Here is a 24411-nt window from a genome sequence, read left to right on the forward strand (position 1 = left end):
GAGCTGGTACGGAGAGGGGAGAAGGGGCGCGCAGGCGGGGGGGGGGTGCACAGGTTGCTCGGAGGAAGCGCGACGCGAGGGCGCCGTGTGCTGCTCTCTGATCGGAATGAAGATGGGGGTTGGGGGGGCGTGATGACTGTTAAGAGGCACGCAGCGCCCTCTGCCGGAAGACCCCTCCCCTTGCTGACATCGTCTGCAGAAGGACTCATTTCCCAAATACTGTATGTCCCTCCGTAAAAAAATGAAAGTAATGCTGACAACATCTCATCAGCCACACGGACTTTTTGGAGTGCATATTTTCAGCAGTATTGGTGCAACAAGCAAAACTCGGCAACCCGGCAGTCAGACAAACCAAGTCTGGTGAACTGACAGATCTTTGTAGGCAATGACCTCCTTCGTTATGGACAGGAGGCTCTCGGCCTGACTAAATATTTAGCCAGGAGAGTCTCAAGACCCATTCTCAGGAGGGTCCTACATCGGAGCCAAATTGCCAGCAGAGGTCAGTGGAGTAACATCCATTACCGTACTGTAGTCTATGCTTCCACATTTCAGCTTCCCCCATTATCCAATCTGTGACGTCCAGCTCGGGGAAGTATGGATAACGCTCACAATCCACAAAACATGGGGTGAGGCCCTCATCAGATGATTTACCCTCGGGCTGTGTATACATGGATCTGGATTGCGACGATAGGCCAATGTCATTCATGTATTGGCTTCACGTGGGAGAAAATCGGAGAAACAGGAGAAAACGATCACTTACACAAGGGAATAATGGAAAAACATTTGCACAGATCTATTCGAGACACGTAAAAAACGGCTCGTCGATACAACGGCCGGCCCACTGAACGAGGAAAGCAGAACGACTAAAAAATTAATGCCTGTGCTGCCATCCCCTGGTTACCTACATCGGTTGGTTGAGTGCAAGTGTTGGTCGAACTGTGACAAAGTTAGGACTACACTTCTTTGGTTATGAACCGACGAACATTTGCAACGCTTTTAAGAGATACATCGTCTTGAATGCAAATGGCTGAGTCAAGCCATGGGGTTTAAAAAAATGTAAATTAGATTTTCATCAGATGTTATACAGCTGTGTCTTCAATTACTTAACACACCAGGTGCAAGGTTAGGGTAAAGATCTCCCGTATAGCCTTACCAGCCTGTTGGGGAAAGTGCTGTTAGCAAGCACCTAATGAAGACCGGCACGGTATACGAGGGAGTGGGTGGCCAGCACCAAGTCCGGCCGCCTGTCTTCCAAGTGGCGATGTTTAACAACACCGCACCGGGAACTCATTTGAGGCTGAGTCTACCTAGGGGAGGCTCAGGGCCGGTTCAGATAAGTCACTAGTGTTGGCCGTGAGCGGGAATCGGGTCGCCGGGTTCGTAGCGCAGTGTTTAGGTGCTGCGCCACCGCTCGCCACTGGAGACCACCCACTCAATATATCCACTCTTCCACCTCTACTCACTCATTTACCCATCCATCCACGTACCCATCTATTTAACCCCCCCCAACCACCATTCATTCAACGACTCACCCTCTCACCTCAACAGCCGCCATTCGCCACTAAGTGGCGGTGACGTCGCCACGGCGTTTGTGCCAGGCCAGGTGGACTCCGAGGCCACGTGAAGTGTCGAAGACTCGCTGACAGATAACGAGACAGACCCATCCATGTACCATGCATGGGTTGACTGAGATGATGGGCAGATGCACCAACTGTGCCCCCTACTGTGCAAACGTGCTGTATTTGTCGCGCAGCGCTCCGCTCGTTGTTGTTGGGGCGACTGCCCCCAATTGCCCAGGAGCGTCCTTCATGAGCCTCCTCCAGAGGCCGCTCTTGACTCCATTGGTACCAGTCTTCGGCAAGTCGACTCAGCTCCACATCCTCCTAAACTCGGCCATTTCCTCTCCAGCCCATGCAGCACCCGTTTAGCCCTTTCTATTCGGCTTAACAAGCTGCAGGGCATGCGGTGGCTGGGCATGCGGGCTCCATGACCCAGCCAACGCAGCCTTGCCCTGCGGAGATCACTGATGGGAATATATCCTATTTCAATGATGTGTGCATTCATCACAATCCATCCTGGCCCAGGATGGATCATAGATTAAACCCAGCCTGAACGTTTTAATCCGGCGCAGATATTCCATTTGGGGAGTCCACGTTTTGCAAGCATGAGAAGGGCATGACTGACCGAGAAGACCAGAAGCTCGTGTGGAGCGACAGACCAGGTAGCTGACGAAAAGATGGCCCTCACCCACTTTCAGCTCCGACACCTTACCCACTCACTTCACACACCCACCCTCACAGGCGACGTTTGAGTCTCGTAATGCTCTACAGCAGTGGCTATGCGGTGGTTCATAGCAGCAGGAACATTGGAAGCAGAATGTCACAGCAGTAGTATTTGAAAGTTGTAATAGCACCAGTTAGTAGCTGCAGCGGCGTAACAACTACAGCAGTAGCAGCATCTGTACTAAGCATTAATAGCAGCCAGAGCCGATTTGCACTGCAGAGACTTTAATATATTTGATGTATTGGTTTATGTGTGTACATTCTCACGTAAGTTATTTTTGTTATAGTTGCGGTTTACTTAATTGCTGTACAGTAATTTGTTCTGCTATAGTCACGTTTGGTGACTCAGGTCACTTTGAAAAATGCGATTGTCCTGGTCGGAGCAGCAAGAAGTACCAGCATTGCAAGAGCAGTGGCACCATCACCCGTGGCTGCAGGTTCAGCAGTCTCTGCAGCCGTGTTACTGTGCACTTCACCCACCAACCACCCCCAACTTTCAATCGCTCCCCCCTGTGAAGCACCTCGAGCCACAGCGAGTCCACACTGAGCAACAACCAATACGTGATCCATCGAGCTAAGCAGGCGGTCTCTACTACCCCTTGGGTCAGAGTTCTCAGCCACCGCCCCCACAATCTCACGGACCACCATTAACCCCATTGTGCATCCGCCCTGTCCACTGCGGTGGACCGCGCTCTGTGTTGTCATTTCATCCATGGTGATGCATTCCCCAAATCTCCTGGTGCATGGCGGTTCTCTCTCGAAAGGGCTGCCATCTACTCGGTGTGACGACCTGGCAGTGGACAATTTGGCTCCTGGGTGAAGCAGAGAGTCCAGTTCCAACCAAATCTGGGTTGATGCCACTTGAGATGGGCAAACGCCAGTGGTTCCAAGACCATTTGACACTCTTGCAAACGATAGTTCCTGCCTGCATTGCATTGTTAAGTGAAATATTTAAATTACGAAACAATCTTTAATCAGCAAAAATAGTAAAATAATAAGCACTCGTATGAGCCACTTTCGGAAGAAACTGGCATCGCTAAATATTTAGCACCTCGAGTGGTAGCCACGGATGCCCTGGCCCTACCGATTATCCAGCTGACCGCCGGTGGGAAGCTCCGTCTCGACTGTAATAGACGTCATCAGAATTTTTTTAATTATATATAAATCACAAATAAACAAACAAACATCACTTGATTTTAATCACAGACGAGAGGGTTAAAGTGACAACTGTAAAGCTCCTTGGGTGCAGATTCAGCTGGAAATGCCTCAACACTTTGTTGCCCCCTCTGAGGCCCCTACCTTGATGTAGACCCCCACCTCCTTCTCACCCCAAGGATGCCCCAGGACCCCTGAGGCAGAGGTCGCAATACGGTACCTGATACCCGTACCCTACCTGATACCCGGCTACCCGTACGGGTACGGGTACCCGTTTGCGACCCTGGTGCGGCCGGGTACGGGTACAGGTAGCCGCACGTAACTCACCCCAACCAATGAGTGAGAAGGCCGTGAGTCACTGGTGAGTAACCGTTTGTCACTCATTTCCCAACGTCTTGTTTCTTCTCACAATTCAAGTTCCTAGAATCAACCCACCCGCGCCTGCAACATGGCTTCATCCCAGAGGTCGAAATCGGGTACCCGATACCCGTACCCTACCCGATACCCGGCTACCCGTACCCGGCCGGGTATCGGGTAGGGTACGGTTACCCATTTGCGACCCTGGTGCGGCCGGGTACGGGTAAGGAATCAAAACCCGTTTGCGACCTCTGCCCTGAGGGGACCAATGAACCCCCCGGGTAAGAAGCCCTTCTTCTCAAAAGCCAGTGCCATGGGACAAAGAGCACGCATCACATTCAATCTGATCAATGGTAGTGACCAAGCGGCGCTCCAACAAATACATTATTATTTCAACAAACCACACTGACCAGCATGATGAAGTATGGTCACACAACTGCAACGTTGTACCAGTTGTGGAGAGTCCTTCATCAGCAATAGAATGAATTCACAAAAGGCTTCAACGTGTTATTATTGTCAAAAAACTCCAAGGCTGTGCACGTGAAGTGCAGAACACACATTCGCCATATCTCCTCACATAGATTAATTAATCATCGACCAGCATCAACATCCGTAAATCTCCCATCACTGCCTGTCTCACCATCTCCTCTCCTGCCATCTCCTCTCCCACCTCCTCTGCCACCCTCTTATCTTCCACTATTGCCTTTTGCACCATCTCATCTGCCGCCATCACCAGGCAGCAAGCACCAGCACTCTGGCCCAGTCACCTCGTAGTTAACGCTGCGGTACGCAAGCAGGTCGAGTGAACGCCGCTTCGCCACGTCGTCGTAGATCTCACGCACGCAAGGCGCCATGTGGGGGGCGCCGGCTAACCGCGCCAGCTCCGCCATGTACCCCCACTGCCGCTCCCCCAGCATGAGCTCGCGCCGCTCGGGGACCCCCGCCGCACGGCGTTGCTCTCGCTCGCGCCGTGCCTCCTCCTCCATCTCGCCGCGTGACGGGAGGGACGCGCGGCCCACCAGCGTCGCCAGCGAGAAACGCACCTGTGGGGTCGCCGCAGCATCGCTCGTGGTGATAATGCGACGCTAGGCTTCATGGTGTGACAATCGTTGTGATATCATCAGTTTGTGTTTGGTATTTTTATTGCATTGCTTGATGTATGGTGGCAAGTAGTGGTGGGTGATGATTGAGTGATGGTGAGTGATGCTGGGTGATGTTGGGTGGCGGTCAGTGATCATGAGGAATATTTGGTGGTGATGGTAAGTGATGTTGAGTGATTATGGGTGTTGGTGAGTGATGGTGAGTGATGTTGGTGAAAGTGATTGATCAATGGTGAGTGTTGTTGGGTGATGGTGATGTCGGGTGCTAGTGGGCGATGGTGAGCGATTCTTGGCGATGGTGCGCGCTGGTGAGCAGCGTTGCTCGGTGACGGTGAATGACGCCACACTGCGCTGACCCCACCCACCTGGCAGTCGAACAGTGGGAAGGGGACGACCACCTTGCACAACCCGATGAAGAACATTGTCGGCATGGCCACGTGGACAAGGTGTCGGTAGAGCGGCACCACCGTTCGCTCGTCGTCGCCCGTGCAGACCCCCGCCTCCTCCGCCAGGAAGGGGAAGGAGTAGCGATAGCCCGTGCAGAACACGAACGCGTCAACCGCGTGCTCCGTGCCGTCGGCCAACGCCACGCCGCTCTCCGTCAGCGCCAGCACGGTGGGTGCCTGCTGAACGTTGGGTGGCAGTGCGGAGGGGAGCGGCTTGGCGCCGCGGTGGCAGAGCAGGACATAGCTCGCCATGCCGGACAGCTCTACGGCAATGTCCTGGCCAGAGGCACCGGCGCCGAGCAGCGCCACGCGCCGGCCCGCAAAGCGCTCGGCGCTGCGGTAGTCGTGGCTGTGGAGGATCTCACCACGGAAGAGACTGACGCCGGGAATATCTGGCACGTGCGGTTCAGAATAGTGGCTAGGGAAACGGGGAAGTAAATCGGTGAGGCAGTTGGCAATGTAAATCTTGGCCATCAATACCCATTGGGGAAAGCAAGTGCAGTCTCCAACTCTTATCATCCACTTGGTCTTTCTGGCCGAAATACATTATTTGGTGATGCTAGGATGGCAGTGGTGCAGAAGCACAGTTAACAAACAAAAACTCAACACATTCGTCAAAAACACTGTGGCCTTAAAAGAAACATAATATAAGAGGCGACATTTCCAGCAATGGACCATAGCACATGAATAGAGAGGCCAGAAAGATAGAGTGGATATAATACGGGTTTGAGACTGCACTTTACACCATGGGGCATCATCAAAACAGTAAGTTTAAAAATTTACATGCATAGTTACTTAACAGTGACTACTGGGTAACAGAAGAACCGCTTAATACTCAACTTCTCTTTCTTGATTCTCTGATTAGGTAGGTATAAGAATTAATAATGGTTTATACATCCATTGTCAATCCACTGCTGGATGAAGGCCTCCCCACACCATATTAATCAAGGGGGCGAGGGGGTGATTGGCCATACTTGCGGGTTGGTTAAGGGGCAAGCGCCTCTGACCAGATCAAATATCACTCACCACTGACATTAGCAGTGGCCGGTAATGGAACTCAGATTGCCAAGGTCACAGGGCAGATCGCTGACCACTGCGCCACCGCTCCAGCCCTATCACTTAATTTATACGGGCATTTAATTTTCAAGGATCAAGTGCGACATATAATAGGCGGCATTGTGTCAGGCTTCACACGCTCCAGTTTTTATTCTCTTAAGAAATGCACGCACATGCGTGCGCTCTTTCTAGCTTATTACATAGGCCGTGACGGACAAGTTTAATAATGCCCGTGCCAAGGTTACCCGACAAAACGCCTGCAAGCGCACGTGAAGGTGACACAAGCGGGTGGTGCGGGAGGTGAGGCTGGTGATCAGTGTTAATTTAGCATTGAAAAAACTATTATTTAGAGTCTCAATCCAGTCAAACCTGTGTAATTATCTCTTATTAGATCTATATGAGTTGGTAACAATAAGAATACTTTAGAGGCCTTTTTTATTTAGCCATTCTATTAATCTGGTGAACTAAAGCAGTCAAACGTCTCGTTACACTCTCTATGTTACTAAATCCGAATTTTTCATAATATTTATTTAGACTGATAGAGGAATCCAATGAGCTATGAAGCCCTCTTTCACAGATGTCCAGTAGGGGTGGGTCAGCAAGTTACAACAACAAACTATGAAAAAGAAATTGCAGTGAGGGGATGCAAAAATCCCCCCCCCTCCCCAATATTATAACAGATCAGCCAATCAGAAGTAAGCTCAGTAAACCTTAACTTAAAGCTTTCGTGACTGCAGGAATTCATATTCTTTGGGTCTTTCAGTAAAGTCACGTAAATAGGTTCAAATTAATTCATAAAAACTATGACGTTTCGATCACAACACAAGCGATCGTCATCAGGAGGAAAACATGACGATCGCTTGTGTTGTGATTGAAACGTCGTAGTTTTTATTTATTTTATTTTTATTAATTTGAACCTATTTACATGACTTTACCAAAAGACCCAAATAATACTCAGTAAACCTGTTAATATACATACAAAGCTAATTACCTGTTTGGTCTTCCTCAGTAAACTGCAGTCTCGAATGACGCTACTAAATGATGTCTTTCCGCGTCTTCATTTAGACGCGTTCACTTCGTCTCGTCAAAGTCACGCTTTTGCGTTGGTGGGTATTTGTAATCGATGATTTCTGTCCAATTGTAATAATCTTGAATGAAATCAAATTTTATTTTCTGTAATATTTTTGTAACCGATTTTATTTATGATATTAATGTCAACCCGTAGCACACCACCGCACAGTATTTGCTCACTCTTAAAGAGAAAGAACGACTCAGAGGTATGATAAACCACAGATAAGCAGGAAGGCAGCCATGCGGTAAACTGACCGCAACTATTTCCCAAGCTCTGAGCTGCTCCATATATGAATATGTTATCGGTCAATTATTAAGTGTTTACAAGTGGGAGGAAACCGGAGCATGCGTGGGAGGGAACAAGACTTTCATACAGGTGGAAAGGTGTTGTCCATATTTACTGTACCGCCTTCTCCTGGCTAGCCAGGGTATGGCACCTCGACGTCCACGGTAAGGGAGTTTCACATTTGTGTCATCCACCAGCTCTAATGAATTAATGAAGTGTGGCGGCGCGGCGTTACACGCACCCGTTGCACACCATGACTGCGTCGTAGCGCTGCGTGGTGCGGTGCCCATCGGTCAGGCTGCAGGCTGTCACGTCCCAGGCCACGCTGTCCTCTGTGCCAGCTGGTCCCGGCACCGGCTGCACCAGCTCCACCCGCCACTGGAACTGCTCATATAGACAAAGATCCCCCATGTAGCCTTAACATATTTTTTGGGTAAGTACTGTTAGCGAGCACCTATGAAGGCCGGAACGGCACATAAGGGGGTGGGTGGCCGGCACCCCACCTGGCCGCTTTTGTCTCCTCAGTGGCGATGATTACCCATCATACCAGGTACTTATTTGAGGCCGAGTCCACCGAGAGGGGGCATAGGACCGGCTCAGATAATCGTTACTGTTGTTAGCCGTGAGCGGGAATTAAACTCGGGTCGCCAGGTTCGTAGTACAGCACGCTAACCGCTGCATAACTGCTCCCCATGCACGCTCATGCACACACAAAGAAAAACCAATCCCCTATCCACTCAAATACCCCCACATACACTTGTACACAGAAACTGGCTCATACACATACATGCACAAAGACCCCTGTATAGTCTTTAACAGACCGTTGGGGCAAGTGCTATTAGCCAGCACATATGAAGGCTGGCATGGCACATGAGGGGGTGGGTGGCCAACACCATGCCTGACAGCCTTTGTCTCTCTATGTATCTATGTTGAACTTTTTTACACCGTACATAGCCAACCGTGCTAATCGAAGGTGCGGGGGAAGGACGAAAAATGTAACACAAAAACCAAGTGCAAAGAAATACATTTTCAATCTAGATGATTTAAAAGTGCACAGCTCCAGTAGCTTCATAAAATCGGAAGAGCGTTCTAGACGGCAGCAGAAGTGCATCTGAAAGTGCGCGATGCAGTGACCATCTTTGTTCAATGGTTCGCCAAAAACCTCTATGAGGATGGCAAGTTTGCATGATGGTTTATGCTCCTTGACAAGATCAAGGTATTCTGATTAATTTGTACCAAGCACTTTGTGTGTAATGAGTGTGACTTGATAATGTATTTGTTCAGCAACCGGAAGCCAATGCAGCTCAGCAAGCATCAGACGGACATGGTCGGATCGTGCAGTACCCGTTACTCGTGTTGGGCATGAGCAGGAATCAATCTCGGGTCGCCAGGTTCGCAGCGCAATGTACTAACCGATGCTCCACCGCTCCCCATGGTACTGTATTCACACCCGAATATAGCCATTAACAAGTTGCTGTGAGCAAACACCTATTAAAGCTGGCATGGCGCACGAGGGGGTGGTGTGGCCAACACCACGGTCGCTCGACCTTTGTTTCCCTATCGCTGATGTTCACACATCGCACAAGGTACATAATGCATAACGATATATCAGCCACGCTTAAGATAATCATGACAAAGGGTGTGGCATGCTTTCGTTTTATTTATTTTTGTTAAAACATACTTGTGTATCACCTGCCCTCAATCAAACCTTGTTAATCATCCCTGAGCGATGCCGCACTCACAGCCGAAAGGGAGCAAAGAACAGAGGATGGCTCAGAGCCAGATAGAGAGACGGTGAGGCAAGATATCGAGAAGAATGAGTGAGATTGAATGAAGCATTGACACTTGCTAGGAAGTGTTTTTCTAATCAAATTAGCATTGAGGCATTGGTGCTCAGAGCCCATTTACAGCCCTGAGCCAGCAAGGGAAAACCCACATTTTTTATGGCAGGAGTGAATTGATCCATAAAATGATTAACAGTTGACTTCCCCACAATTTGGTATTCATTTTATCATCCCCAGTGGTAACTCAAAACCACCATCCAATTGCGAGACGCTAGCTCTACTGCTGAGCCACTGGGCTGTAGATACACGAAGGAATTTAATTCGGCCCCATCATAGCTGGGGAGCTAATGGTATGGACATAGACAAGGAATCTCTAAGGCGAGGCCCTGTAAAACCCACGGCAGCATAGCTCAGAGCCCGCTGTCACCAGAGCCATAACTACACAACACAGTCATTTAACTCATTCATCAATAACACGGCCTTTAAAAAAACATTACAGGCAATGCTTTGGGCAATGGCCCTTCTGCACAGCACAGAGGCCAAAACTAGAGCGGTAGGCATTTTGATGGCATCCTCCTGCTGTATTGTCACCCTGCCCCTCCTTCCACACACTCTTGCTGCTGCTATGCTGGCACCACTGCACTGTTCAGCTGCCGCTACTCCCCCGCCATGGCACTGTGAGGGCACCTTCACGTGTGGCTGAATGCTGAAGTGGTCGGCGTACTGATCCAGGTAGGCTCGCATGTCGCTGTGGTGTATAAAGGACGGCAGATTCTTGTCAAATGGGAAGTCGGGAAAGGCTATCACCTCCTTGGGCAGATTTGTCCTGAAAATCACAGAGATCAGCGACTGGTTTAACGAGATATTGTGCGATTTTCCCTTAGTTTACATCATAAACAATAATAAGTGCTTGTACATCTGATAATTTAATTTGTCTGAACCTCCCGGCTGACTGATGAGATGGCGTGATTGTCTCACTTTATAAAGGTAAAGATTCACCAATTGACTGTAGTAGCTACTGTCCTATCACCCTTCTATCTGTCCCAGGAAAAAAATCCAACATGCTACTCGCTAACTTGTCCTCACTTTTGCACCAGAACCGGCACTCCACCAATCAGGCTTCACAGTGGGGTCGGTCCACAGCAGATGCTGTCCTTCCATTCCATTTGCTCTCTGATCTACACCCCGAGAGTTCAACTGACCCCTGTACATCCCCTACATTGGTGGACCGGACAGCGATCTGGAATTCTCCCTGAGGAGGTGGTACACCAGAGCCATTAATACACTTGATAGCCAACCTGTACGGCGATACATCCACACAGGTGAGGGTTGGACAAGAAATGTCTAAACCGTTTCGTACCAGGTCTACAGCCTGGCAAGGATGCATGTTCTCGCCATCATTATTCTGGCTGGCTATCGACCGGTTAATGGGCAGAGTTGGCAGCGGACAATGTTAAACTACTCGTCAGTGACCCAGTGCACCTCCATCCTGCTATCGATAACTACGAAGGTGTGGAACCTGTCATTGTGTCCGACAGCCACCACATTCAAGCACAATGGGCGGCAGACCATGGAGGGGTCAACAAAGTAATCGAACTCGGTGGTACGCCGTGCTCCTCCGGTCAACCCAAAGTGGAAATCCGGTGAAGAATCGGCATGGCCCTCATCTGGCAACGGGGAGATTCGGCCTCAAAACAAATCTACGCATCTACAATGCTTCCATCCTGCCAGTTGTGCTCTATTGCTCAAATACCTGGACACTGCTCACGTTAAACATAGAGCATCTGGATGCTCTCCATATGTGCTGTGAACAGTGCATTCTTTATCACAAACATCACCATCACATCCCGCACCGGTCTCCCGAACATAGAGGACCTCATTCGACACCAGTCTAGGCCTATCCGGGGCATGTAGCTCATCTTCGACCAGATGTCCCGGCTTGCCTTGCCCTGTTATTGAGTGTCAAGATCAGATATGGAATAAACCCAACCAAATGTGGACTCATGCGTGGGAACGCTCACGCTCAAACTGGTGCTCACAGATTGTGCTTGATGCGGACAAGCTTATCCAGGGGGACTGGCTTAGGGCTACACCTGGAGGGACATTTGAAACAGCCAATTGATGGCTTAGTAAGTACTAATACTCCTGGATGGGCTTAATGGAACAGGGCACCACGGAAGAGATAGCACAAACTGACCATGAGCGACTCCTCCCTCTTCCTAACATACGCCCCACCCCCAACCTACCCCCTGCGTTCTGGAACCGTCTCTCCTCACTCACGCAGATTCTCACCTCTTGGCTAATGCGTGGCCTCTAGGTCCCCAGCACCAGAGAGCCAATGGGAGGCTATGTATTTCTCAATGTTGTGTGTATGCTAGCCGGGACTTTCATAATTCGTTAACTAAGGTTGCCCTTCAGCTTCCTCTACCCATAACTCAAAGTAATCATTTGCGTCATTGTGGAGATTATAAATAACTTGACTAAATCAGTAAAAATCACGTTTTTTTAATCATTAAAGCAATATATTTATATCAGCACAACTGTATTCTGTGTCTGCACATATTGATACAGATGTTTAGTCCATGGAATTATTGGCTTTCCAGAATAATAATTTTCGAACACTTAAGCAATTTTTTTTATTTTTATTACATCTGTCGTGACTGTGCTTGTCACCGTATGGTGCCTGGACTTGCAAAGCCACGGCGGGTAATGTGTTGTCATTATGGGCAGCCTGAGTTACGGGATGTAGTACCAGCCCTAGCAGGGCTTAGGTGAGCGTTGGTTAGCGCGGAGGCACCGCGAGCAGTGTGCGGTGCGGGCTCCCGGTAAGGGATCTAGAGGGAGCGTCAGCCAGCCAGGGTTACCTTGGGGTATGATACGCTGGTTGACCTGCTGACACGTGACCGGATGATATTGGAGGGGGGCCACCGGTGGACGGGGGCCGCGGGGCGGTCACGTGGTCCAAATGAGCTCTCGGTAACCTTCGAGAAGGAGCTCGAGAGACCTGGAAGGTGGCGGGGTGAAGGGCGGAGCCAGTCCCAGCCCGGTGGCATATAACGAGGGCCCCGTGAGGAGCTCGAGGTTCTTCGTGTCCTGATGTTACGAAGATCCACGTCGGGGAGAAGAAGCCCCTAGCCACGTGGTCCGGGACCCACTATGTGGTCCGGACCGGGATAGCGAACCATGTCTAGTTCTGCCGTAGCGTGGTTAGATGAGCATTCGAGACCCGAGTGTAGATTGTGTTGTTACATACCGTTGTGTAAATAAATAGTGTTGCTCCTAAGATAACGTGTGCGACTCAGTTGGATTCACTCCACATCTATACACGGCACACATCAAGATCAACCTGTGACCAAATCACTCGATGTGTTCCCGATCTCGTCAGATCTCGGAAGCTATGGTACCGCTGCTATGGCATCAATGGGCAGTGCATCAACTTCCATAATTTTACTGTATGCTCCCTGCCTTTATCAACCCGCACTGGCCAGCGTGATGAGATATAGTGAAATAACCCCAAATAATATTTTATCCCCTTGCCTATATGAGTACAGGTGGGTGAATAATCCATGCACAGTGCCTGACACAGGTCCACATGCTTTTTTGTTTCTATCACGGTTGCCAAACACAGTCCCAAAGGCCAAAAGCCCCAATCGGTCAGTAACAAATAGCACCAGACCATCCACAGTCGGGCACCTGAGGTCACGGTAGAGGCTCGAGAAGACAGGGCAACTTGCGTCGGATTCAGGCGGCAGTTCCTTGTAAACCCAGGTCCCTCCCACCACGGAGTCCATCTCAAACACAACCGGCGCCACGAAGTCAGCAGGGCTATCCAAGATGTGGCGAGCGGTGCACAGGCCCGCCGCACCGGCTCCCACCACGGCCACACGCAGCCGCTGTGGTGGTGTCGTCATCGTGACTTTACCGTCAATCACGGGCACAGCCCTGGGCACACGGAGACACGACGGGCACAGACACAGCACATGGGGGGTACTGTGGTGGCACACGTGATCTGTAATCCAGCACTGTGCAGGCAAGGGTTGCTGGATCGTGCAAATGTTGTGAAACTCCCTTCCCGTGGGAGTTGAGGTACCATATACTCTTGCTCGCCAGGAGGCGGTACAACAAAAATGTTGACTCCACCCATTCTATCTGTATGGGATAGTGTTTCCCCCTACGTGGGGTTTTTAAATGTTCTGGTTCCTCCCTCATGTAAACACTTATTAATCGACCGATAACACCTTAATATATAGAGGACAGTAGAGCTTGGGCAACTGTTGGTGCCAGCTCACCACAGGGCTGTGTTCCCGCTTGTCTTTGATTCCTTGCACCTCCGAGTCATTCTCTCGCGAGAAGAGTGAGCGGATACTGTGCGGAGCATTACAAGTTGAATCATATTATTACTGTGAACACCAGCACTGCAAAGAGAATAAAATATGACAAGTGGACCTGGGGAGTCACTGGAGGTTGGAGTTAGGGTTACCACTGGTGGCTGCTATTATAGTTGCTTGTGATTAGGGGTGAGTTGTTTAGGGTTAAGGATGAGGCCAGCTGCTGAGTAATTACTTGTTTATGGACTGGTGGTCCAGTTAGTGGGTTCAGCGCTACTTGGTTACAGTTGTGTTGTACCTTGTATTAAGTGGCTGCCCTGTAAATGTCAACGTTGGGCCAACGTTGGCCCAATGTTCCATGTTTACTGGGTAGCTGGCTAGCTGTTAATGTTTCGTGCATAATCAGAACATTGTTTACGGCTCTGGGGTAGTTGGAAAAACGATTGCAAATCGGGGAGAGTTTGTGAGTTGATTGGGCTATGGAAAGCACTCGTGGACACAGGGCTAGTTGGTTATGGTTGGAACCACACTAGTGTGCAAGCAAAACAAATGCTAAACCACCCACTTGCCCGACCTCCCCATTGCAACTCGACTTTTCAGTTTTCGGCTCATTATCGTTTTTGATGCAGCCACCAACAACAGGGGCGGGGGTGTACGAAAGATTTGAGATTAAAACCTCGTCTTGCCTGCCCTCTGCCATCCTCTGCCCACCAAACCTCAGCCAGCGCTGATTACACAAGTGCGTATGTGAGCTGGCTGGGTGAAACAACACCTCCCTTCTGTGAGTGCTGCCAGTCTTGGGTGGCCTGGCCTGACCTGGCTTTGGAACGGCGGCGCTGAAACCAGGTTTCTCGGGTTGGGATTGCCATATCTGTATCGCCGTGCGAATAGCAAACGTCCAGCGATGAGCGAGTCTCCTGCGAACCTCTACCCTTACCTGATGTGGTTAGTGGTCCCCCTGCCTGCCCCCATAACCCCCGCCGGGGCCTCTCGTAGGTGCTAAAGTCCACTGCCACTTCCCCCTGCAGAGTGTGGGTCAAGTTTGCGTCACCAGCCACTGGCATATTGCCATATCACCCCACCTTCCCGTCGCGTGGACAGGAAGGTGGGATGCATGCAACATAAAGAACCAACACCTCATCACTGATCCAACGGCTGTGATCTCCCTCAAAGGCAGTGGACAGCTCTCAATCGAATCCGCATAGGACACAGGCGATGCGCCTACAACCCTTATAGTGGTGGTTCGTTTAGAGCAGTTTCCCAAACTCTAAGGCCTCTCCTAGATCGACTCAGCCTCAAATGAGTACCCGGTGCAATGTGTAAACATCTTCACTGGGGAGACAAAGGCGGTTGGACGTCGTGTTGGCCACAAACTCCATCGTACGACATTCTGGCCTTCATATGTGCTCGCTAACAGCACTTGCCCCAACAGCCTAAACGGGGGATCTTTGACTGCTTAAAGAAACAATATCTCAAATATATTACATAATTTGGTGATACTTCGTTGGCAGTAGTGCACAAATAACAAAACTCCAAAACATTCGTCAATAACACTGCCTTAAAAGGGCAGTGTTAGTGACGTGCCTTAAAGAGGGTTCTTGCCTATTACATCAGGCAGTTAAAACTCGGCCTCGGCAAGGTAAGGTAATTTAACATTTTTACCGGGTAAAAGGTAAAGGTGTCGGCATGCCCAGGGGTAAGGTAAAGGGTAGGGTAAAGGTAGCTCGGAAGAATTACCCGGTAGGGTAAAGGTAGCGCGAAGTATTACCTGGTAAATACGGTACCTTATTTACCGCTAAAAGCTCTGTGGCGCAGTCCGTGGCCTCCATTTAATAAATAATATTTTAAAAAACTTTTTTTTTAAACACGCTTTTATTAAATGTGTAGGGCTGGAGTATAGCGCACCACGCATCCCCCGCCTCTGTTGCTATGCGAGCAAGCACAGTACAGTGGGGTGATGTGAGGTAATGGTTGTTGTTGTGACTTTAGGCGAAGTGGGTCCTTAAGGGTTGAAACAGGTGTCAGGGTAGCCGGGAGGACACAGGCCAGTGATTGGCTGGAAAGGTACTTGGGCATTAGCTGGCGTCACTCCGGCGGCGAAAACAAGGCCACGTGACACAGGGGGCCAAGGGGCGAGCGATAAGCGGGGGGTAGAGATAATTAGGGAGATTAATTGGTGTGGGGATATAAGCCAGAGCGCAACGGAGAGAAGGGAATCCTGTACGAGTTGGCGTCGTGGATAGAGCTGCAGCAACGGTGCCCAGGGAGTCGCAGAGCAAGTGATAGTAGAGTAAAGTGTAGAGAGACAGTGTCAGTAGAGTAAAGCGTGGAGAGACAGTGGTAGCGAGAACGCAGTGAGCAGACAGGGTAGCCATGCATCGGAAGGATGCAGAGTAGGAGAAACCGTAGAGATGACAAGCGTAGTGATAGTGAGGTAGAGAGGCGCGGAGCGACGCGGAGCGGAGTGAGGGCATGGAGAGACGCGGAGCGATGGCGCAGCAGAGAGACGCGGAGCGGAGCGAGGCCGCGCCGAGACGCGGAGCGGTGGCGTGGCGAAGGTAGACTCTAAGAGGAAAATAAAGAGAGAGAAAGACAACCCTCGTACGAGTCCTACAACTGGTGTCAGAAGTGATAATGGACCTGCACCGAGATGTCCAAGAAAGTCATGAAGAAAAATAACTTACCGGCAGCCTTATCGGACGTGATACCTCCATCAGGAGCGGAGGCCCCCGCATCGCCGGAGGACGTGACGGAGCAAGCACCGCCGCATGACGAGGTCGACACGCACAGCGAGGAGCCGAGCCCGCCGCACGTGTGGAGAGCTGCGATGGCGGCGTGGGAGGCCAGGATGGCGGTGCTCACGTAAGAATTTGATCGAGTTCTGCGGTCAATGCGGGAAGCGCCGACGGGATTGGATCCGCAGCCGCACGACCTCGTTACATCTGCGGGGGCTGACGGCGCGGCTGGATCTCCCGAGGCGCCAGGTGCGCCGCTGGACGAGGAGGAGGAACCGGAGTCGCTGGCCTCGAGCACGCCACGTCGGCTGCATGTGGAACGCTTCGAGGTCCCGGTCGGCGACTGGAGGGCGTTTACACGACGATTTCGGGCAGCGTATGAGTCGCTCGGGTGGACGGAGGCTCAAGCACTATGGACGCTGCCAACGGCTTTGGACGACGACGCGTTGGCGACGTTCTACGTTCTCCCTCAAGGGGTTCGCTTGTCCTTGCCAGAGATATTTGCGGCGATGCAGAAAATTTACGAACCTCGCTCGGTCGCCAAGCGCAAGTTTCAATTTGAGGCGACGGGCGGAAGGAAAATCTTCCCTCGCGTATCGCAGTGCACTGTTGACTCTTGGCCAAGCGGCTTACCCGGCAATGGACGAAGCGGCCCTTGATTCTTTGGCCCAGGATAAGCTGTTGCAGATGGCGAAGGAGCTACAAGTCGTCCTCTCACTTCCCAGCGACAACGAAGACGACGGGTCATCCTTGCAGCTTGCCAGGAACATCCAGGTCAACCTGGATCTTCGCGACGAGCCATCGGCGGGGCCATTTCGGCCCCTGGTGGTGGGCGTTGGATCAGACGGTGGTCTACCGGAGGGAGAGCTGACGCCGCTGACGGCAGCGGCCGCACGACCACCGTTGAGCCCACACCGCCGCTCGGATGCGGGCGGACGTGGCGGTCCGTCACGCTGCTACGAGTGCGGGCGGCAAGGACACTTCGCGCCGGACTGCTGGAGACGGAGACGCGTCTTACCACGTTCATCGAGACCCTACAATCGGGGATTCTACCCAGCGCAGGATTACCAGGCGAATCACGACACATGCAATACATGGCCGTATCCTACACCTCACCTATCCGCATCGATACATAATGTTGATCCCCCTTCGTATGATGCTCAAGGTAATGCGGTATGGGGTGCGTTGGCTCATCGTGTTTTGGGAGCTGCGCCGGGTTCGTCGGATGTGATGGCGTTTGTTCAAGGGATTCAAATTCGGGTTATTGTTGACACGGGGGCATCCGCGATGCTTATTTCTTTGCACACCTTCCGATTGCTCCCTGCTTCGGCCCATGTTTTGGAACCGGTGGAGAACCTGTGTATAGCGGCAAATGGGGGTAGTTTGGGAATTATGGGTCGTATACTAGCAACGATACAGGTCAGGGAGGTGTGTGTAACGGGGTACATTTTGGTTTCGTCTGTTCTGGCTGTGCCGTGTTTATTGGGCACGGATTTTTTGCAAAAGATGCCGATTAAGATTTCGATTGAAAGGGGACAGTTGGAATTGCTGTCAGGGAAGTGCATAAAATTTTTGGGTACTCCGTCTAAATTTGCTCGTGTCAATGCTGTGGTCCAGGCGGTGGTTAGCCGCACGGTGCGCGTTCCGCCTGCGACGCATATGCTTGTCCCGTTGAAATTGAAAAAGGGGCTGTCAGTAGGTAACTTGGAGGAGGGTATATTATTGTCACCTTCAAATGCCGTGTCACGAATGCCCTCTTTGGTAGGGGCTTTTACGATGGTGCCAGCGACGGCCGAACCATTTATTCAGATTGTAAAGACGGGGCACGAGCCGGTCGTTATTCAGGAAGGGACCACGCTGGCACATGCGTCAGTCGAATGAGGTTCGGAAAGCCATGTGTGTTTGGCAGCGGGGGGGGGGGGGGGGGTAACACGCTGCCGCGACCGGAGGAGGAACCGAGCTGGTTTCGCGAATTGTATGAAGGTAACGACGATTTGATACCCGAGCGGACGCGGTTAAGGGAGTTGCTTTGGGAATTTAGGGATGTGTTTAGCTCGGGGAAGTTTGACGTCGGTCGTACGACCTTGTTGCGACATCACATTGACACTAGAGATGCGGCCCCTTTTCGATTAAATCCTCACCGGGTGAGCCCGCTGGAGAAGGATTGCATTCGGAGGACGGTTGACGAGATGTTGCAACAGGATATCGTATCCCCTTCGTCCAGCCCATGGGGAGCCCCGGTCGTGTTGGTAAAAAAGAGGGACGGCTCTCTGCGATTTTGTGTAGATTACCGGAAGTTGAATAAAGTTTCGGTGGCGGATGCTTATCCGCACCAGCCACTTTTCAACGACTGATGGAGCTGGTGTTGACGGGATTGCAGTGGGAGTCGTGTTTGATTTACCTGGACGACGTCATTGTGTTCAGTAAGGATTTCAAGGGACATTTGCAGCGGCTGCGAGCTGTGTTTGGCAGGGTAAGGGGCGCCAATTTGAAGTTTAAACCCCAAAAGTATCATCTGTTGCGAACTTCCGTTAAATATCTTGGTCATGTGGTCAGCGAAGCGGGGGTTGCAACGGATCTGGAGAAAACTAGTTGTGTTCGTGCGTGGCCAGTGCCTAAAACGGTGTCAGAAGTACGCAGCTTCGTGGGCTTTGCGTCATATTATCGGCGATTTGTTAAGAATTTTGCTACGATTGCGAGGCCACTGCACATGCTGACTGCTAAGGGTAAAAAGTTTCTATGGGGTGATGAGGAGCAGCGTTCATTTGAAATGCTCCGGGACGCGTTGGCGGACGCACCGCCGCTCGGGTATCCAAATTTTGCGGAAATGTTTACGTTGGACACGGATGCCAGTGACACGGGCATCAGAGCTGTGTTGTCGCAAACGATATACGGTGTTGAAAGGGTCGTCGTGTATGGCAGCCGGGTACTGTCCCCGGCGGAACAAAGGTATTGCGTAACACGCAGGGAATTATTGGTGATTGTTCATTTTGTGCAGTTGTATCGACCATACTTGTACGGGCGACAGTTTTTGGTCCGCACCGACCACGCGGCATTGCAGTACTCCTTGCGGATCGATCAACCCTCGGGCCAAATGGCCCGCTGGCTTGAGGTCCTGCAGGGAAACTCATTTACGGTCCAGCACAGGAAGGGTATGCGTCAAGTTAACGCAGATGCTCTGTCCCGGTTGCCTCAGGCATCGGGCTAGTGTCGGTGCTCCGAGGGATCGCCGCGTTGTGGGCCGCTGCTGCAGAGCGAGCCGAGAATGGCCGCTGCAGCTAATTCAAACCAGGTTGACGAGACACCGGATATTGAGCCTGGGTTGTTGGGTTTGTCAGGGGGGCGTTGGGTGCGGTTTCAAACAGACGATCCGTCGCTTACCAGGATGAGGCTACAGGCCTCTCGCTCCAAACAGTCGGATGATCGGCCTTTTCTCCGACTCATTGACGGCCTCCTGGTCAGATGGGATGTCGTCTTACAGAAATTTTGTATAGTGGTGCCGCTGTGTTTACGAGGGAAACTCATTTCCGACACGCACGCGCGGTTGATGCACTTGGGGGAGAAGAAAACCGCTTTGACTTTAAGTAATGATTTCTATTGGCCGGGGTTGAAGAATGACGTTCATTTGAATGTTAAAGCTTGTCACGAGTGCGCACGGCGGAAGGCGCCAGCCCCGCCATATCAGGTACCATTGCAATCGATACGTGTTTCGCGGGTTAACAAAATTGTGGCCCTTGATATTTTGGGACCGTTCCCCGTTACCCCGCAGGGTCACAAATATTTGCTCGTGGGGGTTGAACACTTAACTCGGTGGCCTATGGCATGGCCGTTAGTGGACCAATCAGCGGGATCAATTGTGGAGGCCTTTCTGCAGGGTTACGTTTTCGATAAAGGGGCCCCGGAGCACCTGCTTACAGACCAGGGAAAACATTTTTCGTCCCGCCTTTTGAAGGAGGTGTGTGACGCATTGGGTACGAGAAAAATCCGGACATCCTCATACACCCGCAAACCGACGGGATGGTCGAGCGTCTTCATCGAACATTGACATCTATGTTGTGCCAGCAGGTTAATTCGGCTCAGACGGATTGGGATTTACATGTCCCGGCGGCTTTGGCCGCTTATAGATTGGCCCCACACGCTTCTACAGGATATTCGCCCTTTTATCTGATGTATGGGCGTGAACCAGAAGCCCCGGCCTTGGTCAGGCTGGGTGTGAAATCTAAGAGCAAGTCGCCAGTGGTGGCTGTCCCCATGCGCGAGTCATTGGATTGGTTGAACGAGGCCAGGGAGGCCTCGCTGCGGAATACGGAACGAAGGCAGGCAGCTAATGAGCGTCTGCACGGGGGGCAGCCTCCACGGGAACCATGGCAAGTGGGGCACAAGGCTTGGTTACATTGTCCGATGGTGCCGGTGGGCACGTCACCAAAGTTCCACCGGCCCTGGCAGGGGCCCGTTGAGATTGTGGAAGTTCGTCGAGATCAAAGTGTAAGGAAACGCTACGGTCGACGGTTGTGGCACATTCACCCGTCACGGTTGAAAAGATATGTTGTGCCATATGATGCGTCATCTCCAATCCCGGAACGACCTGTATTGGATGTGTCCGACGAGTGTCCTGGGGGGCGATGGGAAGATGCACCTCAGCGGTTTACCCCCTGTGTGCCTGCAGGAACACCATCTTTGAAGCGACGGACACGCCGGGACGCACAAGGCCGTGGGTGGCTCTCGTCGAGAGATGGACAGGGGGATGGAAATGGACGCACGGTTCGGGCAGAACGCTGCCCTGTGGTCACAGACGGGGATGCCCTAGCCCCTGTTCCATTGAGTCGGGGAGACGGACCGGCCGCGGGAACACGTTCACGACGATTAACTTTTACTTAAATTCCTGGGACTCGGGGTTGTATATATATTGTGCATCTGTTGAACTTTTCGTGTACTGTGGGTTTCGCGTTGTTTTAGCCGGGACGGCTAGTTTTTTTCACGGGGGGGGGGGGTGATGTAGGGCTTTAGTATAGCGCGCCACGCATCCTCCGCCTCTGTTGCTATGCGAGCAAGCACAGTACAGTGGGGTGATGTGAGGTAATGGTTGTTGTTGTGACTTTAGGCGAAGTGGGTCGTTAAGGGTTGAAACAGGTGTCGGGGTAGCCGGGAGGACACAGGCCAGTGATTGGCTGGAAAGGTAATTGGGCATTAGCTGGCGTCGCTCCGGCGGCGAAAACAAGGCCACGTGACACGGGGGGGGGGGGGGCCAGGGGTCGAGCGATAAGCGGGGGGTAGAGATAATTAGGGAGATTAATTGGTGTGGGGATATGAGCCAGAGCGCAATGGAGAGAAGGGAGTCCTGTACGAGTTGGCGTTGTGGATGGAGCTGCAGCAACGGTGCCCAGGGAGTCGCAGAGCAAGTGATAGTAGAGTAAAGCGTAGATAGACAGTGTTAGTAGAGTAAAGCGTAGAGAGACAGTGTCAGTAGAGTAAAGCGTGGAGAGACAGTGGTAGCGAGAACGCAATGAGCAGACAGGGTAGCCATGCATCGGAAGGATGCAGAGTAGGGGAAACCGTAGAGACGACAAGCGTAACGAGAGGCGCGGAGCGACGCGGAGCAGAGTGAGGGCACGGAGAGACGCGGAGCGGTGGCGCAACAGAGAGACGCAGAGCGGAGCGAGGCCGCGCCGAGACGCGGAGCGGTGGCGCGGCGAAGGTGGACTCTAAGAGGAAAATAAAGAGAGAAAGACGACCCTTGTACGAGTCCTACAAATGTACTAGTAATGGCAGAACTCCACGACTCCAGGAAGTGGCCCCGAAGCTTGCCATAACGTAAGGGACCGTGGCCAATTACAGCCAACATCAGTTGAGCGTGGACAATTAGACCCAAGCCGAAACATAATATATAAAAAAGAATGTTTAAAAATATATATATTTTTATGATAGAATATATTGTCATCAGTATGACATAAGTATACCAAGTTTGCAGTCGATACTACATTGGGAAGTGGGTTAAAATTGAGTTACAAGATATGAAGATACGACAACGACAACAATGACAACAACGACAACAAGCGTGTAAAATTGGAATAATCGAGAGTATTGTATATGAATAAAGTGCTCTACCCAGCATTTACCGTTATAAACCTTGTTCATGTGTAGTAGTTCCCTAGTAATTACCCTGTAATCGGGTAATTTGTATGGGCTAAGGGTAAACGGTAGGGTAAAGGTAGGCTCGTTGCTTTTTACCTTACCTGCTAAAGGGTAAAAGGTGGGGTAGAGTGATTGTATTGTGGTAAGGTAAAAGGTACCTTTTAACGTTTACCTTACCTTGCCTAGGACTCATTAAAACAGCAGTGAATCCAAACAAATCTGGACTGCTCATGACAGTGGAAATCCGAACCGGTCCAGCTTTCGCACGTATTTCATGAAGCAAGGCTGCCGACGTTATGCACTCCCAGGAGGTTGTGTTGTTGACGGGAAGTGTACTTTTATATACACGTATATATTTTATATGGACGTACATATGAAGGAGACAATGTCTGCCACTCAAGGAGCAAGACAATAACGTCCGCTTGTCAATCGGCCCCGCCCTTGACTCGTATCACGAGTCGAGGAAGAACCCAGGATCGTTTTAAACCAGGGCCAAAATACATCCCAGGTCTTTACAGGCCCTTCATGTAGGCAAGGAAACTACTTTCCCACTCGGCCCGATTTCTTTTTGTCTTTACATGTTTCGCTCATCAGTTTGGTAACCTTGGTCACTATTTCGAATTAAGACTCTCCTGGTCTCTCGAGTTCTCACCTGGTTAAGCAACAATAACATTGCAGCGTAAACTTACCCGCTCTTTGACTCACCCCTTCAGTCACTCGTTCATTCATACACCCACCACTGCACCCGCGACACCCTCGTCTCTAAACTTGAAACTTAACCACCACTCACCGCCAACAATCCCAGCGCCACCACGGCGCTCGTGCGAGGCGCACTTTGAGGCGGCGACGTAAAGTGTCGAAGGCTCGCTGACAGGAGGTCACAGGTACACAGACCCAGGTGACACGGGTTGACTGAGTCAGATGACATGGAGATGCACCATCTGTGCCCCATACTCTGCCAACTTCCTGTGTTTTAGCTGCCTGACGCTCTGCTCATTGATGCGAGCATCGCTCCTCTGCCTTTCACAAGGCCCCTTCCACAAGCCCAGCGCCAGAGATGCCCCGGTATGATCCTTTGACAGACTGCAGGGGCAAGTGCTGTTAGCGAGCACATCTGAAGGCCAGCACGGCACACGAGGGGGTTGGTGGCCAGCACCACGCCTTACCGTCTTCGTCTCCCCAGTGGCGATGTTTACACACCGCACAAAATACTTATTTGAGGCCGAGTCGACCTAGGGGAGGTCCAGGACCGGTTCAGATAATCGTCACTGGTGTTAGTCGTGAGTGGGAATCGAACGCATGTCTTTATGCAATTTTTACTGAAATACAGTACTTTATTTGAGTGACTTGCTTACCTTTTATATACTTTGCACTCCTATCGGGTTTTTTTTTCTTTGGGGATTGTTTGTCGTTGCAACTAAACCGGAGATTTGTGTAAAATAACTTTGCAGCTCATCGGATTCCTTGCCAGCATTGAAGATCGCGGTTGTGAAGTCGCCGACTTCGCGGAGTCGCTCACCGCTGCGCCACCGCTCCCCGCCCACGTCACGTCCCGCGCGCTTCGCTCCCCGGCGACGCCCCCTCGACCGTCTCCGTCAATCCGAGGCGAGCTCAGGCGCGCAGTCTTGTCCCTGATTGGCTGAGACGCTTAAATTGACCCCCCCCCTGAACCCCCTCTT

The 24411-nt window shown here is 51.3% G+C and overlaps 1 protein-coding gene across 7 annotated transcripts; it reads right to left on the reverse strand.

Annotated features, from left to right (window-relative positions):
- Positions 1–2490: 2490 nt before the first annotated feature.
- On the reverse strand, positions 2491–24264 carry LOC133340313 (uncharacterized). 7 transcript variants are annotated; one of them, XM_061548445.1, is made up of 7 exons: positions 24088–24264; positions 13827–13902; positions 13231–13479; positions 10225–10363; positions 7995–8137; positions 5260–5758; positions 2491–4837 (listed from the first exon to the last, which is right to left on the reverse strand). In XM_061548445.1, exons 2-7 carry the CDS (start codon positions 13874–13876, stop codon positions 4511–4513), a joined length of 1407 nt encoding a protein of 468 aa, XP_061404429.1. In that variant the 5' UTR covers positions 13877–13902; positions 24088–24264; the 3' UTR covers positions 2491–4510. The 7 variants fall into 7 exon arrangements, with proteins under 7 accessions (XP_061404429.1, XP_061404431.1, XP_061404430.1 ...); XM_061548447.1 differs by lacking the exon at positions 24088–24264 and adding an exon at positions 23899–23923; XM_061548446.1 differs by lacking the exon at positions 24088–24264 and adding an exon at positions 23523–23686.
- Between the last annotated feature and the right edge of the window lie 147 nt (positions 24265–24411).

The sequence above is a fragment of the Lethenteron reissneri genome, chromosome 9, assembly GCF_015708825.2.
Source record: "Lethenteron reissneri isolate LAM-NWPU_2019-01 chromosome 9, ASM1570882v1, whole genome shotgun sequence".
NCBI lineage: Eukaryota > Metazoa > Chordata > Hyperoartia > Petromyzontiformes > Petromyzontidae > Lethenteron > Lethenteron reissneri.

Coding starts and splice junctions, on each gene's coding strand:
- LOC133340313 (XM_061548444.1), bottom strand. CDS start 13,930: ATGATTCAACTTGTAATGCTCCGCACAGTATCCGCTCACTCTTCTCGC. Junction 10,364..13,230: donor AGCCTCTACCGTGACCTCAG/GTGCCCGACTGT, acceptor TGTGATTTTCAG/GACAAATCTGCCCAAGGAGG. Junction 8,138..10,224: donor GCATTCAGCCACACGTGAAG/GTGCCCTCACAG, acceptor CTATATGAGCAG/TTCCAGTGGCGGGTGGAGCT.